The 17580-nt window shown below is 45.9% G+C and overlaps 1 protein-coding gene across 2 annotated transcripts in view; it reads right to left on the reverse strand.

Moving 5' to 3' along the window:
• DDX11 (DEAD/H-box helicase 11) overlaps nucleotides 1-17580 on the reverse strand; it is a 172491-nt gene that overhangs the window by 118671 nt on the left and 36240 nt on the right. For both annotated transcript variants that reach the window (XM_068116011.2, XM_068116002.2), the window contains exons 11-14: nucleotides 14962-15008; nucleotides 14693-14772; nucleotides 11112-11156; nucleotides 10939-11006 (exon numbers count right to left, since the gene is read on the reverse strand). In XM_068116011.2, coding sequence (XP_067972112.2) covers nucleotides 10939-11006; nucleotides 11112-11156; nucleotides 14693-14772; nucleotides 14962-15008 — 240 coding nt within the window. The remainder of the gene's footprint in view (nucleotides 1-10938; nucleotides 11007-11111; nucleotides 11157-14692; nucleotides 14773-14961; nucleotides 15009-17580) is intronic.

The raw sequence follows: 17580 nt of genomic DNA on the forward strand, positions 1-17580 counted from the left end.
GGGGCGGCGGCTGCTCACTCCCGGCCCGACCATTCTCCTGCTCCAGCTGAACCTTCCTCTCCTTCCTGCCATTCCTGTCATCATCCCCGTGTAAGTCTGACTGTCGTCTGTTTTGTGTGTCTTGTCCTAGGGTATAAGTTAAGCCTGTTTAGATAAGCTAGAAATTGCACTGTGTCTTCTGATCCTTCCATCCTTCTGTCTTTATTTTCGTTTCTTTCCTTCTCCTTGGTTACTTTTGATTGTGTAAATAGTAGTAATAAATTCCTGTTCCTCATTACTCTGCCTTCTTTTCTTCACATCCGTTCGTTTTAGAGGTTTCCATCATTGAACACCTGTAGCACGATTTGGCCAACGTTCAGGATCGGGTTAGTCTTTGCTAAACGACTCGAACTTCGGGTTGCTAAAACCGCTCGGCAACTAGTCCATCTAAAACCGTGGTTCGAGCAGAAGTTATTCCCTCGTTCCCGGCTGGCGGTAGTAATTAGGTACGTAGCGAACCCCTAGGCCTAACAAACCCTACCTACCGTCGGTCCGGGAAGGACGTTGTAGCTTCAGGAGCGGAGACGGTCAGCTTAACAAGACAAGGGGCTGACCACCTCTTGCTAAGGGGAAGAGCCGTACTCCGTATCCATAACAATATATATATATATATATATATATATATATATATATATATACAGTGAAACCTTGACTTACGAGTTTAATTCGTTCTGTGACCGAGCTCGTAACTCAATTTGCTCGTTTCTCAAATTAAATTTCCCCATTAAAATGCATTGAAATGCTATTAATCTGTTCCAGCCCGCCAAAAACCACACCAATTTTTTTTTAAATATACAATATATATAAAAATATCTCGCGCTTTATATTTCACCTGTATGCAGCATACAAGTTGGCAGGATGGCCTGGACTGGAGGTACGCACACTTGACTCTAAACTGTCCAGCCTGGGTTTGAATCCCGACCCAGCTATAACCTGTCATGGGTGAATCACAGGCAGGGTGATTCATCAATGTGTGTACTGCTAAACTGGGCGCCCCGTTTGCGTCCCATTAGTTGTTAGATGTTAAGGATCTCACCGTGTTTTCCACAAAGAGAAGGCGAGCTATCGCCGGCACTCTGAACAAGTTGTGGCCTGGCATGCTCTTCTCCTCTGCCGTTATATACGTCCTCCTCGGCATCTTTTTCCAGAAGAGCCCTGTCTCGTCACAGTTGAAGATTTGCTGGGGGATGTATCGTTCGGCTTCTATCAGTTCGGCAAAAGTTATAATAAAATCTTCAGCTGCCTTCACATCCGCCTCACCAAGTCGACAACACGCACACCTCGCTCATGTTTTTCGACGATTGCGTGTTTTATATCCAAGCACATCATCCTCTTCTTCTTCTCAGTACTGCCCTTGGCACTCAATTTCTTAGGACCCATGGTTAAAACTAAGAAATTTTCCAAAATAACCAAAATGCGAAAACAAAACAGCAGCGATATACGGCAGAAATGCTTGCACGGCAAGATAACCACGTGACCGGAACCCACCTGGTGGCGGGTGGCGCAGCTCCAAAATAACCAAAATGCGAAAACAAAACAGCAGCGATATACGGCAGAAATGCTTGCACGGCAAGATAACCACGTGACCGGAACCCACCTGGTGGCGGGTGGCGTAAGCTCCAAAATAACCAACATGCGAAAACAAAACAGCAGCGATATACGGCAGAGATGCTTGCACGGCAAGATAACCACGTGACCGGAACCCACCTGGTGGCGGGTGGCGTAAGCTCCAAAATAACCAACATGCGAAAACAAAACAGCAGCGATATACGGCAGAGATGCTTGCACGGCAAGATAACCACGTGACCGGAACCCACCTGGTGGCGGGTGGCGAAAGCTCGTAACTCAGATCTCGGCTCGCATCTCAAAGCAATAAACCGCCCGAGCGACGGCTCGTATCTCGGAAAACTCGTAAGTTGGGGCACTCGTAAGTCAAGGTTTCACTGTGTATATATATATATATATATATATATATATATATATATATATATATATATATATATATATATATATATATATATATATATATATATATATATATATAATTGCTTGTGATTGGCAGGTGGTGGCAGACCTAAAGCCACAATTGGTATTCCCAGAGGAGTTCTGAGTGACAAGGTTGCGGCCCGACATTGTCATCTGGTCAGGTGCAACAAGACAGGTCATCTTAGGCCTTAGGGGAATTGTCTGTGGCTTGGGAAGAGAACATGGAGGAGGTGCATGAGAGGAAGAAAGGAAAGTACAGTGAGCTGGAGGTAGAGAGTTGGGAGAAGGGTTGGCGAGTTTGTCAGCCATTTGAGGTGGGGTGTAGAGTGACGTTCCGCAACCTATGGGTCGCGACCCAATGTTTGGGTCACGAAGGATTTTCAATGGGTCGCTCGATCGTTTCAGAAATCGCAGGAAAAAAAACTTTATCGACAATTTACTTCTCCCGACTGAACAGAACAGAGATCAAAAGAACGCCGCACAAACTTTATAGTGTGGACTCTTCTACCGCGCTGTACCGATGTACCGCGCGTGCATCCGGTCAGTCAGATCATACGTTTGTTTTCCGACACGCGAATGTCCATTGCTTTTCATTCGAAAGATTGAGCTGTGAGCGTAAGGTACTCGCCATGGCTAGAAAGTATCAGCCTGTGTTCCTCAACTATGGGTTCACCTTGAATATCGATAAGCACAATGTTCATCGACCACAGTGTGTGATATGCCTTGACGTGTTGGCCAACGAGTCCCCCAGGTCCCAAAAGCTGAAACGGCACCTCGAGAAGAAACATGGAGATCATGTCAACAAGTCGTGGGAGTTTTTTCTCCGGAAAGAACGCGAGATGAACAACAGCAAGTCAGTCATGAGTTCGGCTGTTTTTCCGTCGAAGGGACTGGACTGACCAAAGCCAGCTACCTGGTGGCGGAGAAGATAGTGAAAGAAAAGAAACCGTACACTATTGCGGGTACGTTTTTTTTGTTAAAGTATTTCACTGCATTGGCGGTTTGTAGGTTCATAAAGTAATACATGGTGCTGTAAGTATAGTTAAATTTAGTTTTTCATTTCGTCTTTAGAATATTGATGTGTCGGGTTCTTGCTTACTATCACTCGTGCCATGTATACTGTTGCGGTTTTGAGAGTGTACATATAACATCATTAAAGGTTAAAGGTTTGCCCCCTAGTTAGTCCACAAGCAACACGTAGGCCCCTTAGAACATTAGTTATGTCATAGTATGTGTGAGGATAAGGCCATTTCCCTAGTATCATCTGCATTGTGTAAAATAAATAAGTTTAGGTCCTTTCATTTTGCCTCCACCCTCCACCTCCACCTCCACCTTTCAATCTACCTCGTTGGGCAGAATCCATCCCGCGCCCCCTTTTGGCTATTGCACCTCGCATTAGGATGCTCCCTAGTCAAATGACACGAGGTAGGCCTGAGAGAGGGAGGAGCGAGCCGTCGAGGGTGAAGCAGGGGAGACAGCAGCGGTAAGGGCCACCAGCCAATCAGGGCTTGGGTGACATGGCGTGGTTAGGGCGTGCCTATAAAAGCCAACGCACAAAGCCCTTAAACAGGACTTGCACGATTTGCGCATGATAGAGGACTGTCCAGGACTCGTGCAACAGGACTGGCCAGGAGAACTTCGTTGTGAGAGGACTCGTGGGGAGAGGCCTGTATTGAAGGACTGGCCAGGAGAACTTCGTTGAGAGACTCGTGGGGAGAGGACTGTCAGGAGGACTGGCCAGGAGAACTTCGTTGTGAGAGGACTCGTGGGGAAAGGACTGTATTGAAGGACTGCCGAGAACTGGAAGGAATTGCGCCTTGCATACGAACTTGTATTGGGAGCGCATATAGCGCCGGTCCAGTTATTAGGTACGCAGCCACGCCAGCGTAACCACCAAACCCAGCTTACCGTTCGCCCCGTAATTGTCCGATCTGCACCAACGACCCGCGGGGAGCTTCTGCCGCCCTGACCATCTTCTTCGCGGTGCGAGTCGGGGACCGGAGCGAACTGCCTGGACATCATCCCTGGACCATCAACCTGACCATCTGCAATCCCCGTGTGAGTGTCTGAGTGTGAGCGGGCCCGTTGTCCTGGGATAAGTATAAGACTGTATAAGGCTGCAGTGTGTATTCTTCTTATTATTATTGTACAAAGTGTAAATAAATCGGGTTATTCCTTGTTTCTTCCTGATTCGACCGTATCAGTGATTTCCTCCATTGGGTAAGCGTGGCACGATTAGGAACCGCTCAGATCGGGTTTAGCCATTGATAACGGCTCGGGTCACAGTTCGCTACCACTCGGCGTTTCCACCTATAACCGTGATTCGGGCGGGGCTCATTTCCTTGCTTCCTAGGCGGCGTTGGTACTTAGGTAATAAGAATTCGGCCTACAACCCTATTTAACGCCGTCCGGAAGGAACGTCATAGCCCCGGATCCCGTCGGCTAGTCAAAGACAAGGGGACTAACCCCCCCCTTGGTAAAGGGGAGAAGGCCGACGAGGAGATCCGCAACAATACGTTGGTATATCACAACTTCGTAAGTTTTATTGTTTGTTGCAATACAGCCATTCTTAAACTTTGCCTCTTTTTTAAAAGTACGTACGGCAATCACATCGTACATATTGAATTTTTATAATGCCTTGGAACAGCGGTACTTAACCTGGGGGTCGTGACGTACACGCATACGCGAACAAAATACTGTGTGTGGTATGTACCTTTGTTAGGTTCCTAAAAATGGGCTCAACAAATTGATATGTTATTTATGACCCCTTCATGACCCCCGGAAAACCACAAACGACCCCCAGGTTTGGCCACCGATCCCTTGCAACAAAATCAAGATTAATCATAAAGTGAAAGAAATGTTCATGTGTTATTTTATTTATCTTGTATTGCAGAGCAACTCATCCTGCCATGCGCCAAGGCGATGTGCAGAGAAGTGCTTGGAGAGACGGCGTCTTCCAAGATAAGCACCATTCCGCTTTCTGCCGACACGATTCGCCGACGGATAATAGACATGGGCGAAGACATCGAGCACCAGCTGTACGCAAACCTAGAGGCCAACAAGTTTGTCATCCAGTTGGACGAGTCAATGGACATCGCACAGAAGGCGTTGATCCTCATCTTTGTTCATTATCGGCATGGCGATGATTTTATGGAGGATCTTCTGGCATGTGACGAGCTACAGACCAAGACCACGGCCGCAGAAATATTTGCAGTCGTCAACAAACACATCGCATTGCATAGCCTCAGGTGGGAAGACTGTGTTGGCGTTTGTACCGATGGTGCGGCATCGATGTCAGGTCGGCGCAGCGGTGTCATTAAGCTCATCCAAGATGTGGCACCAGAGGCAAGCTGGACCCACTGCTTCCTCCACCGCAAGGCATTAGCGGCGAAAGAGATGTCACCTGGACTTGCCGAAGTAATGGACATTGCAGTGAAAACAATCAACAATCTCAAGAAGAGTGCCCTAAATTCGAGGTTGTTTGCAGAGCTGTGTAAGGAGCAAGATGCAGAACACACCACGGTGCTGTATTTTGCAGATGTTCGCTGGCTCTCCAGAGGAGATGCTTTGGCAAGATTCTATGAACTTCGCGACCAGGTCCTCGCATTCTTGGAGGTAGCTATGTCAGACCTGGCAGTCTACTACAAAAACAATAAATTCATCACAACATTGGCATACATGGCCGACATCTTCAACTTGTTGAACAATCTGAACATATCGTTCCAGGGCAAAACGAACAAGCAGGCGAAATCCATGTTCGTAATGTATGACAAGATAGCGGCATTCAAGTCAAAGCTGGATCTATGGAAGAGAAGGGTACAGACCAATGATGAATTTGACATGTTTGAAAACCTGGATGATCTGCTCAGCAAGAGTGTTGAGGAATGTGTGGACATTAAGGATGTCATCGTCGAACATCTGGTGAACCTGCGCAAATGATTTGACGAATACTTTCCTGTTGATCCACGCGTGGAGAAGAAGTGGATCCGAGACCCTTATTCAGTCGACGTTCAGCAGTGCTGCAACTTGTCCAACAGATTGTAAGAAGACTTGATTGACATCGTGTCCGACGGTACACTTGAGACTGTTCAGGAAGGACACTTTAGTAAAGTTTTGGCTGACAGTGTCTCATGAGTACCCAGAGATTGCACATCTCGCGGTAAAGTTCCTGATGCCATTCACGACGACGTGGATGTGTGAGGCAGGTTTCTCAACGGTGACATATCTGAAGTCCAAGTATCGACACAAACTGGAGACAGTGGCCCTGTGCGCCAACCTGAGAATCGCATTGTCGCCGCTTCAAAGCCGAATCGATGATCTCGTAGCCAATATGCAAAGTCAACCATCGCACTGATGTGAATAATCCACATCGACAATGTTGCTAACGGAACATTTGAATTAGGCTTGTAAGTTTCACTTTCGGGTTTAATCAGTGAAAGTTGTTCATTTAATGTTGTTCATGATAACGGAACATTGAACCTGGATATAAGTTCAGATGCATATCAGGTTTCTTCAGTAAAAGTTATTCTTGTTTTGTTTATCAGCTCATGTTGCATTTTAAGTTCATCATCTATTCACTATGAAGATTAAAATAAAGTTCAAACACCTTATCTTGGCGTGTCACTTTAATAATTAAAGTTTTATTCTATTTCACAAAAGATACATCGCCAATGAATGTTGTGAGATACATCTTCATCTTCATCATGAAGATGATGAAGGAAATTAGATGCCAAACAGGAAATTAGAGCAGTCTCCCTTGACATATCATGTGCCTTCGATACGGTCTGGCACCCCGCTCTGCTCACCAAACTCTCCTCTTTTGGTATCCATGGAAATCTCCACGCATGGCTGGCGGACTTCCTCTCTAATCGTAGTCAACGTGTGGCCCTGAATGGGTTTCTCTCATCTCCTCTTCCTGTTCAGGCTGGAGTTCCCCAAGGCAGTGTTCTGCACCCTGTGCTTTTTCTGGTCTTCATCAATGATCTCTCTGACTCTCTTGAAAATCCTATCTATCTCTTTGCTGACGACTCTACTCTCTGTCGCTCCATTCTTCATCCCTCAGATCGGCAGTCTGCAGCCTCCTCACTCTCTGCAGACCTTGACAAAATCACAGACTGGGCAAATAAGTGGAATATGTCTTTCAATCCTGACAAATCTCACACTCTTACGATGTCTCTCCGAAAAGACCGACTGGACAACCCTCCCATCCACTTTCTGAATAATCCTCTCCAAGAAGTTCTGTCACTCAAGCTTTTGGGTCTCACTATCTGCCATGATCTTTCCTGGAAAAACCACATTTCAAATCTGTCCTCCAAAGCCAGTCGCCGACTGGGCATCCTCCGTCGTGCTAAGTCCTTCCTTGGCACACCTGAGCTCCTCACCACATACAAGGCTTTCATCCGCAGCTCAATGGAATACTGCTCTCCCCTCTGGGCTGGTGCTCCTACCTCACACCTAGCTCGCCTTCACGCTGTTGAAACCAAAGCATTCAGAATCATTGGAATCTCCCGCGATGAAGCTAACTCCAAGGGCCTCTCACTCACTCACTCACCGCAGGCAGGTTGGTGGTCTTTCCGTCTTCTACCGACTCCTCTGGCCTTGCCCCCCCCCCCAGCTCTCTCTGGGCTGTCCCGCAAATATTCCTACAGGTCGCACAAGATCTGCCTGCAACCCTCTTTTGGTTAAACTGCCAAAATCAAGACTCTCTGCTCACCTTCACTCCTTCATTCCTCTTTTCTCCCGCCTCTGGAACAAACTCCCTCACTCTCTTCAATCCCACTCCACCCTCTAAGTCTATAAAACAGCTGTTCACCACCATCTCTTATCTTCCCCCATCCAAAACCTTGATCTTTTCTACCCCCGCTAATTTCACCCCAATTCCACTTTTTGAAATACCAACTTTTGTCCTGGAAGTCCTTGGTGTCCTTGTGCTTTATACTTCTCCCTCCCCCCCCCCCCCCTTCCCACGCCTCCTCCCCCCGGGCCCTCTCCCTTCCACACAACTCCCTGCTCTCGGATGTTGTGTGTGTGTGCTTCCCCTTTTCTCCCCATCTTGTCTTCCGCTCCCTCTTTTTGTGTATTTTGTTTGTCTGGTCGATTTGTTTGTGAAGTTAATGTTAGCTCTTTCACGAGCCTCGATTCAGTATACAAAAAAAATAAAAAATAAAAAAATTAAAATCATCATCTTCATCTTCTTCATCATCTGCATCTTCATAATCATCTTCACCTTCTTCATTAAATCTTCATCCGGATTCATCGTAGGGGCGGATTCATCTCTTCCGAAGCTGCTAACAAGGCAGGGAATTTACACCCGATTGGCTGACAATAATATCAAGTGGGCGGTGTCTGTGATCGAAGTCGCTGCTCATTCTCAAAGGGGGCGTGGTCTCTCGCTCTCTCTCTCTCCTCATGGTCGTGGAGATCCGTACAAAATAACAACAAAATAAGGAAAGTGTTTGGTATGATTGTCGTCACTTTGCTTTATTGTTCAATTACGAATTGTACTACTGTACAAAGATGATGAACCGAACCCTTACCAAGATATTAACGTCATGAGCAATCGATATTTCCGTGACGGTTTGTGGGGGGGGTGGGGGGGTGGGGGGGGGTTCGATGGGTCGCGACTGGATGCCTGGCTTTTTTATTGGGTCCTGGGCTAAGAAGGTTGCGGAACGCAGGTGTAGAGGGTATATTAGCAATTCCTTTTCTGCATTTCTTGCTCGGCTTGGAGTGTGTGGTACAAAAAGAAGGACGATGTGTGACAGAGTGGTCCAGGTTGCCTTGAAAGGTGCACTTTGGATATGGAGGAGGTTTGTGGAGGCACGTCGAACGGTGTAGGTTGAGGTTGTGGGTGGTGGTTTATTTCAGCCTAAAGGGGTAGTGACTGAGCACGGAAGAGAAATGGAGATGTGTGAATGGTGTGTGTGTGTGCGTGTGTGTGTTGCAGGAGTGGGTGTGGTTTTGCATGAATGTGCTTTTGTTTGAGTGGTACATGTTGTAAGGGTAGGTGGTCGGTTGTTTGTTTTTTTGGTGTGAGTGGATGAGGGGCTGTGGATTCTGGGAGTGGAGGCAGTTTTGTTGTTGTAGTCTGTGTTCTCATTGGCTGGGGGTGGGGGTATGTACGCATCCAGGTGTAGCTGCTGTATGTGGAGGCAGATGTGCCCCTGCTCGCCCACCTTAGCTGACCGTATTGAGGTTGAAGGGCTGAAATGGGATGATGCTGAGGACCTCGACTGAGGACCCAGTCAGTGAGGCACACTTGTGACCAGGTGTGTTTTGAAATGAAATTATATATATATATATAAATATATATATATATAGCTGCGGTTTTGAGATTGGCACATTGAAGTCATTAAAGGTTAAAGGTTTTCCCCCCATAGTTAGTCACACGAGCAACATATAGGCCCATTTGTAGTATAGTTATGTCTTAGTATGTGTAAGAATAGGCCATTTCCCCTCTTAGTACCTGCGTTGTGTAAAGACAGGAGAATAGGCCCTACATTCATTTTGCTCCAACCTCCATTCTACCTCTATGGGCGCAATCCATCCCACGCCCCATTTGGCTGTCCACTAGTCGAGTAACACGAGGTAGACCTCGAAAGGTGCAGGAGGGTTGAGCTCAAAATGAACCAGCCAATCAGAGCTCGAGCGGCATGGCATGAGAGGGCGTGGTGAAGCGTGTCTGGTGAGGTCCAGAGGGTTCTAAGGGTGTGGCAATAAAACCCTTTGCGCGAGGCCCCCACCTGAGTTATGAGAAGGGAGAGGCGCTCGTCAGTTGCAGTACCAGGGTTATGGGAGAGGTGCGCTGAAGTGACTTGAGTATGGAGGGAGACGTGCTTGATGGGAATCACCCGCGCTGAATGAACCTTGTTACGTGGAATACGTGGGCGCAGACAGGGCATTGTTAACTCACGCGGTTCGGCCAAAGCGAGTGAACGCGGCTGAGTAGCCGCCAGCCGCGCACAGTCCGCCCTCTACTGTTCGCCCCGAGATTATCCGCTTTGTTCGAGCGACACGATACGCGGTCCTGCTTTCGCCTACCTCCATCTTTGTGGGACGTGCCGGGGACCGTGGAGAGTGAGACGGAGCCGATCCTGTACGACCACCACGGAGCTGGTGAACATCATCCTGCTCATGAGCAATCCCCGTGTGAGTGTGTGTGTGAGACGGGCCCATTTGTCCTGGGGTATTAAGTATAAGAATGTTTAAGGATTTCCCTGTGTCTCTTCGTCCTGAGCTGTAAATACGTGAATACCAATTAAACATATTTGTTCTTCCTTTCCTTTCGGCGGCAGATCGGCGGCAGATCCACAACAATATATATATATTTTTTTTTTTTATAAACAGGAATCAAATTCCTGCGAGGGTTGTTATAAACAGGAATCAAATTCCTGCGAGGGGCTAAGTGTGAAAAAATTCTGACTCAATGCGGGGCTCGAACCACGGACCTCCGTTGATTACGTGTCAACAGCCCACTGCGCTATTGAGCCAGCCGCAATCTCCTCAGAACATTTCCACACTTAACACTGCAAACTAGAACAATACTATATATATATATATATATATATATATATAGTATTGTAGCAAAACCTATTACCATTATATATACACATCCTAAACTCACCTCAGAGATTTTTGAAATTAAAATCCATTCAAATTTGGGATATCGTTCATTCTCCCTTTCTTTATTGAAGCTTCACTGTCTTCGAGTTCTAATAGTGCCAATGACTTACAATGGAGCTTTTCCATAATGTAACAGACTTGGAAAGCTCTGATTAAATTGATCACTCTTGACAAAATATTTGCAAAGCAAACACAAGGTAGAAACCTCGAGCTGAAAGTTCTGTCATATCATCATTCAAAATGGCAGTTTATTATTCTGAGCAAACAAACTGAAGACCATCAATTACCCACCTTGAACAAATTTATGTTATCCATTCCTGCTGCAAACAAAAAATCATTGATGGATTTCACCTCCGCACCTGATTTGAAAAAAAAAAAAGAAAACGTTTATTACGGTACTGGAAATCTAAGATTTTCATTTCATTTAGAAAGGTCAAAAATTGCATTTTTTTTCATCTTTTTACCTGGTGCTTTAATAGTTTGAAGATTTGGGTTTGAACCAACCTTTCCTGGAATACAACCCATCAACTCACAATTATTATTTATCAACAAGGACAACGTAAACAAAATTTATTGCATATTAATTTATCAATTATTAACCACCGCGAGGTAGACAGCAGCCCTCATCTTCCTCATCCTGGCCGTTATCAACAAAACACCAATACCTAATTTGGCTTCAATTGCTACAGCAAGTATCTCCTTGTATATGACAGTACATTGTAAATAAAGGTACAATCCAGAGAAAATTGCACAATAAAACACAATGTCCTATTAAATGGCTCTCCAGAGCAACAGTGGTTATACACTAGTAACGTCCTGGGCTGACAGGATGGCCTAGACTAGAGCCTCTAAGCAGTTTAGCATGGGTTTGAATCATGATCCAGCTATAAACCGTCATCTGGGTGTTTCACAGGCAGGGTGATTCATCAATGTGTGTGCCGTCCCTCGGATGGACGGGCATCGCGTCTGCCAGCATTCGTTGGTGGACATTAAAGATCCCACAGTATAATTCGTGAAGAGTAGGCAAACTATTGGGGGCACCATGAACAAATCCCAAATTCCTTCCCGAACCAGAAGAGAGCATTGCATCAGCAGCACAGCTGTGCCCTCAGCCAATGATGCTACCTCACAGCCTTGTGCAGCATACAAATGAAAAAGTAAGGTCCTAATGAGAATGATGTTAAACAATACTCTCAAGCAGCGAGAAAGTCAATAATTTGACCAAGATACTGAACAAAAAGCAAATTCTTTATGAAATGAGGCAACTATATATAATGTATGTTGGAGGGGCTGGGGGAGGGTGAGTTGCTGAAAATTGCGAAAAGGGAAAGAGATGGGAAGAAAAGGAAGAGATTTGGAGAAAACGACTAAGTTAATTATTTTTTTAAAGGTCGGGAGGAGACAAAAGGCGAAGAGAGCAAAATCAAATGAATGGGACATACCAGGAAGGTCAACATTAGACAATTTTTGCATTTGGATTTTTTTTTTTCCCAACGATTCCAGGCAGATTACTATGGAACTTTTAACTTCAACATGTGTACACCAAAGAACAGCTAATTAAAACCTAATAATTTTAACTCACAAAGAAAATAACATGTAAAAAAAAAAAGATGGGTTACATTTGTTCCCATATTGATCAACTAGGAGAAGTACCCGGCATTGCCGGGCGGGAGAGGAGGAGGGGAGGGGAACGGGGGGGAGGGGGGGGGAGGGGAGGAGGGGGGGAGGGGCAAGGGGGGGAGGAGGAGGGGGAGGGGGAAGAGGAGGGGAGGGGAACAGGGGGGAGGGGAGGGGTGTGGGGGTGCCCCGGGGGGAAGAAGGGCCCCTCCCCCCCTCCCCTCCCCTCCCCCCTTCACCCCCCCCCCTCTTCTTCTCCCCCTCCCCCCTCCCCCCGTTCCCCTCCCCTCCTCTTCCCCCTCCCCCTCCTCCTCCCCCTTAACACCAGGGGGGTTGACTCAGCCTGTCATCCTACCGAGGTCGGCAAATTGAGTACCAGTTCACTGGTAATTCCCTGTGTGCCGCAAGAGGCGCCTAACAGGGTTGGCGGCACGAACCCGGAAGTCGGAACTGATTGTCGTCAAATAAATGTAGCATGTATGTTTCACTCTCTGTCACATGCCGTTGGTCCCATGTCAATCGGATGAAGTTGAAAAATTTACATTACGAAGTTTCTCTGGGACGTACTGATTCCGAATAATGAAGTTGAAAAATTAACGTTCCGAAATACGCTAATTACGCTAACAGAAGCGCTGGCGCTGCGAAGCACTAGAGGGAGCGCTGCGCTCCCTCCCTTCGATTCCCTCCCTCTTCTGCTAGTGTTTCTGCGCTAATATGCTAATTTTAAAACCCGAAATTTTTAAATTTAAGGTGTGCTGTAGTTGCTCTGAGACGTACTGATTCCGAATATGCCTTTGGTTTTTCTCTGCGATAAGTAGTTCTCGAGTTATAAGAGGACAAACAAACAAACATACTTTACTGCTTTATATATATAGAAGTTGGTACGATTCGGCCAAGGAATCCCAGAGATAATTGCAATTAAGTGAGCCGTGACGTCACGGAACGCACCACCGGTAATATATTATAATTTATGGTAATCTATGCAGCACGACATGGTCATCACGGAAAACAAGGCGCCTTTGCCAGCGCAAAACGGCTCTCCCAGGGTCAAACTCGGTATCGTTGTGAGCGCACGGTTCAGCCCTTCAAGAAAAAGTTTATTTTGTAAAAATCGAACAACGCGTTAAAAAGATATGACTGGTTTTGTTCGCCGGCATGTCGGCGCTCGAATCGGCTCGCGATAGACTCCAACACGTCCTTTGTCGGGGTCGTCTGAACCAACCACGGGGCCTAGAAGGCTGGGACTGGTCTCAAAAGTTAGGTCTCGATCATATCTCGTAATGCTGGAAGCTGCACGTCTCTGTGATAATCTTGTGGACCATGACAAGAGATCGTGCGAGTCGCTCGCAACGGCTTCAAGCACTTCCGCATTCGACCATTTCATGAACGCCATACGCCCCGCCCATCAAAGCGCGTACGTATTAAACGAACAGTGGCCCATGTGTCGTCATTTGCGCATGCACCAAAGTCTTTGCAGGAACATGAAGCATTGGAACAGCGCATTTGCGCATGCACAAGAGTGAGAACCGCCTGTGCACCACTACGCTAACAGAAGCGCTGGCACTGGGAAGCGCTAGAGGGAGCGCTGCGCTCCCTCCCTTCGATTCCCTCCCTCTTCTGCTAGCGCTTCTGCGCTAATTTTAAAACCCGAAGTTTTTTTAAATTTAAGGTGTGCTGTAGTTGCTCTGAGACGTACTGATTCCGAATATGCCTTTGGTTTTTCTCTGCGATGAGTAGTTCTCGAGTTATAAGAGGACAAACAAACAAACATACTTTACTGCTTTATATATACTAGGGCATGCCCGTACTATATATATATGTAAAATTATATCCCCCCCCTCTATTTACATGAAATGGTTTGGTCCATTCGCAAAGCCAAAGCGAACGGCTTGCGAGTACGGTGACAATCCCCCCCCCCCCCTCTATTTACATGAAATGGTTTGGTCCAAAGCGAACGGCTTGCGGAGTTTGGTAAAGAAATCGCCATAGCGTGCACAAACGCGCAGGAAAGCGAAAGAATCGCAAATTAGTTTTAATTAGTTTTAAAACATAGTTTAACGCCAACTAAGCACCGAAATAGTTTGCCAACGTGAAATAAATGAATACGCTCTCAAATGTGCCGTCCGAGGCAGAGTCTGTTCGGCACACGTGATAGCTCGCTGCTCTCTGATTGGTTGAATCGTTTTTTGGACATAGCTCGGTAACTACTTCTCCGATTAATATGAAACCTTGAAAAGGCACATCCTCGGGTCCCCAGCAATATACCTGGCAAGTTTCAAGTATATCGGACCGGTAGTTGTCGAGAAACAGCGGTCACAGACAAACACACAGACACACAGACATTCACACAGAGATTACTGGAATTATAGATAGATATAGATAGGGTGAATTGTTTGTCTTGATGTACATGAAGATCATTAATATTTACCTCCAAGCACTCTGATGAAACAGCTGAGAATGAATATTAACTGGGTAATATGCATGATGTTCTTGGCTTTAAGTCTGCACCTGTGGGTGAGGGAAATGTTAGAGATGTGACATCATACAGACGTGATATGCAAGGTGAAAATAAGGGGTGGGGATAAAACAGCACAACTAAAAAATAAATACAGAAAAAACACAAAAAAATCTAAAATATAGGCAAAGAGAATGGAATATAAAATAAGAGAAGTACAGTTTGAGAAAAGCCATTCTAACCTGTAACGCTCAAGGTATTGTGAAAGTTGGGAGTGTGCACAGCAGAGCTTCAAGGATAGAGAAAAGGGAATAGGGAAAGAAAGAAATTAAAATGGCAATTATTGTTCTGTGCAGCAGGGATGGCTTCTGACATTAGATGGTGGTTCTATGGCATCATGAAGGATGAAAGCTGCTTTCACAGGAGGGAGAAAAGCAGAACATGTGAATAAATGAACAAATGCAAGACAACAAAAAGATGTGAAGAGCTTTAAATCATCCATGTATAGTAGATGTGTCACCTTTCCTATTTCTTTGGATGTTCGTCTATTGGTTGTTAGGGTGTATTCATGTCCTTGTTCATTGATGAGGTTACTTAGTGGGTCCAGAGCCAGACAAAACAAGAGGAAGGAAAGTCCGTCTCCCTGGAAGATCCCACGCCGTATCTTCACATCTGGTATTTCAATATTTCCTTCTGAGTGTTGTCGTATCAATGTGATATTCCAGAGCTCCATTGCTTTCTCATTCAGTTTGATATATTCATTCAGCGATTGATTTTGTATATTTGCAAACATTTTATCATTCACAAACTTGGGACACTGTTGAAAACTTTATTATAGTCTACCCAGGCAGTGGACAGTATTGTTCTTCAAATTTTGCATTTCTGTCTGTCTGGCTTTGTTCAGTAGTAGGTGGTCAATTGTTCTATAACAACCTCTCTTACATTCGTTTTGTTCTGCCTCTTGACCTCCTTGCTGTTTTTAGGTGATGGGACATCATTTCTGCAATGATTCCTGTTAGCAGTTTGTATGTGGCTGGGAAGCATGTTATTGGCCGGTATTTGTGGGGAAGTTGGGTTTCCTCAAATTTTGGGATGAAAAAGGTGCTCCCTTCTACGAGCCACTCATCCACTGCCTTTTCCTTTTGAATCAGGTCGTTAAATATCCTGGCGGAGTGATTTTGGAGCGTATGAAGTTGTTTTAGCTAGAACTTTGTGGAAATGGTATCCATGGAAACCTCCACGCATGGCTGGTGGACTTCCTCTCCAGTCGCAGTCAACGTGAGGCCCTGAATGGAATTCTCTCATCTCCCCTTCCTGTCCAGGCTGGAGTTCCTCAGGGCAGGGATCTGGGCCCTGTGCACTTTCTGGTCTTCATCAATGAGCCCTCCTACTCTCTGGAAAATCCTCTCCATCTCTTTGCTACTGACTCCACCCTCTGCCGCTCCATATCTCAATCCTCAGATCAGCAGGCAGCAGCCTCTACACTCTCTGCAAACCTGGATAAAATCACAAACTGGTCAAACAAGTGGAACATCTATCTATAATTCCAGTAATCTCTGTGTGTATGTTTGTTTGTATGTTTGTATGTTTGTATGTTTGTCTGTGACCGCTGTTTCTCGACAACTACCGGTCCGATATACTTGAAACTTGCCAGGTATATTGCTGGGGACCCGAGGATGTGCCTTTTCAAGGTTTTAAATTAATCGCAGAAGTAGTTACCGAGCTATGTCCAAAAAACGATTCAACCAATCAGAGAGCAGCGAGCTATCACGTGTGCCGAACGTGGCGAACAGACTCTGCCTCGGATGGCACATTTGAGAGCGTATTCATTTATTTCCCGTCGGCAAACTATGTTGCCGTTAAACTATGTTTTAAAACTAATTAAAACTAATTTGCGATTCATCGTAACTGCGATTTGCGACCTTCCGGACAGTGAAGACTGCACTTCCGGCAGCCAATCACAGAACGCGTTATTGCGTAGGCGTGGCCGATGTGAGAGCGAGCCGAGCCCAGCGCGTGCGCCATTACGGTTCGTAATTCGATTTCTTCCGGAGAAAATAATAATTTCTCGATTTCTTATGCGCATTATTTCTCCCAATTCAGTCATTTGAGAGCGTATTCATTTATTTCCCGTCGGCAAACTATGTTGGCGCTATGTTGGCGTTAAACTATGTTTTAAAACTAATTTGCGATTCTTTCGCTTTGCGATGCGATTTGCGATTGCGTTAAACTCGCTCGGGCGTTAAACTATGTTTTAAAACTAATTAAAACTAATTTGCGATTCATTCGCTTTCCTGCGTGTTTGTGCACGCGATGGCGATTTCTTTACCAAACTCCGCAAGCCGTTAGCTTTGGACCAAACCATTTCATGTAAATAGAGGGGGGGGATTGTCACCGTACTCGCAAGCCGTTCGCTTTGGACCAAACCATTTCATGTAAATAGAGGGGGGGGATTGTCACCGTACTCGCAAGCCGTTAGCTTTGGACCAAACCATTTCATGTAAATAGAGGGGGGGGATTGTCACCGTACTCGCAAGCCGTTCGCTTTGGACCAAACCATTTCATGTAAATAGAGGAGGGGGATTGTCACCGTACTCGCAAGCCGTTCGCTTTGGACCAAACCATTTCATGTAAATAGAGGGGGGGGATTGTCACCGTACTCGCAAGCCGTTCGCTTTGGACCAAACCATTTCATGTAAATAGAGGGGGGGGGGATTGTCACCGTACTCGCAAGCCGTTCGCTTTGGACCAAACCATTGCATGTAAATAGAGGGGGGGGATATACTTTTAGATATATATATAGTACGGGCATGCCCTAGTGTCTTTCAATCCTGACAAATGTCACACTTTCACTATGTCTC

The sequence above is a fragment of the Myxine glutinosa genome, chromosome 1, assembly GCF_964187855.1.
Source record: "Myxine glutinosa chromosome 1, kmMyxGlut1.1, whole genome shotgun sequence".
Classification (NCBI taxonomy): Eukaryota; Metazoa; Chordata; class Myxini; order Myxiniformes; family Myxinidae; genus Myxine; species Myxine glutinosa.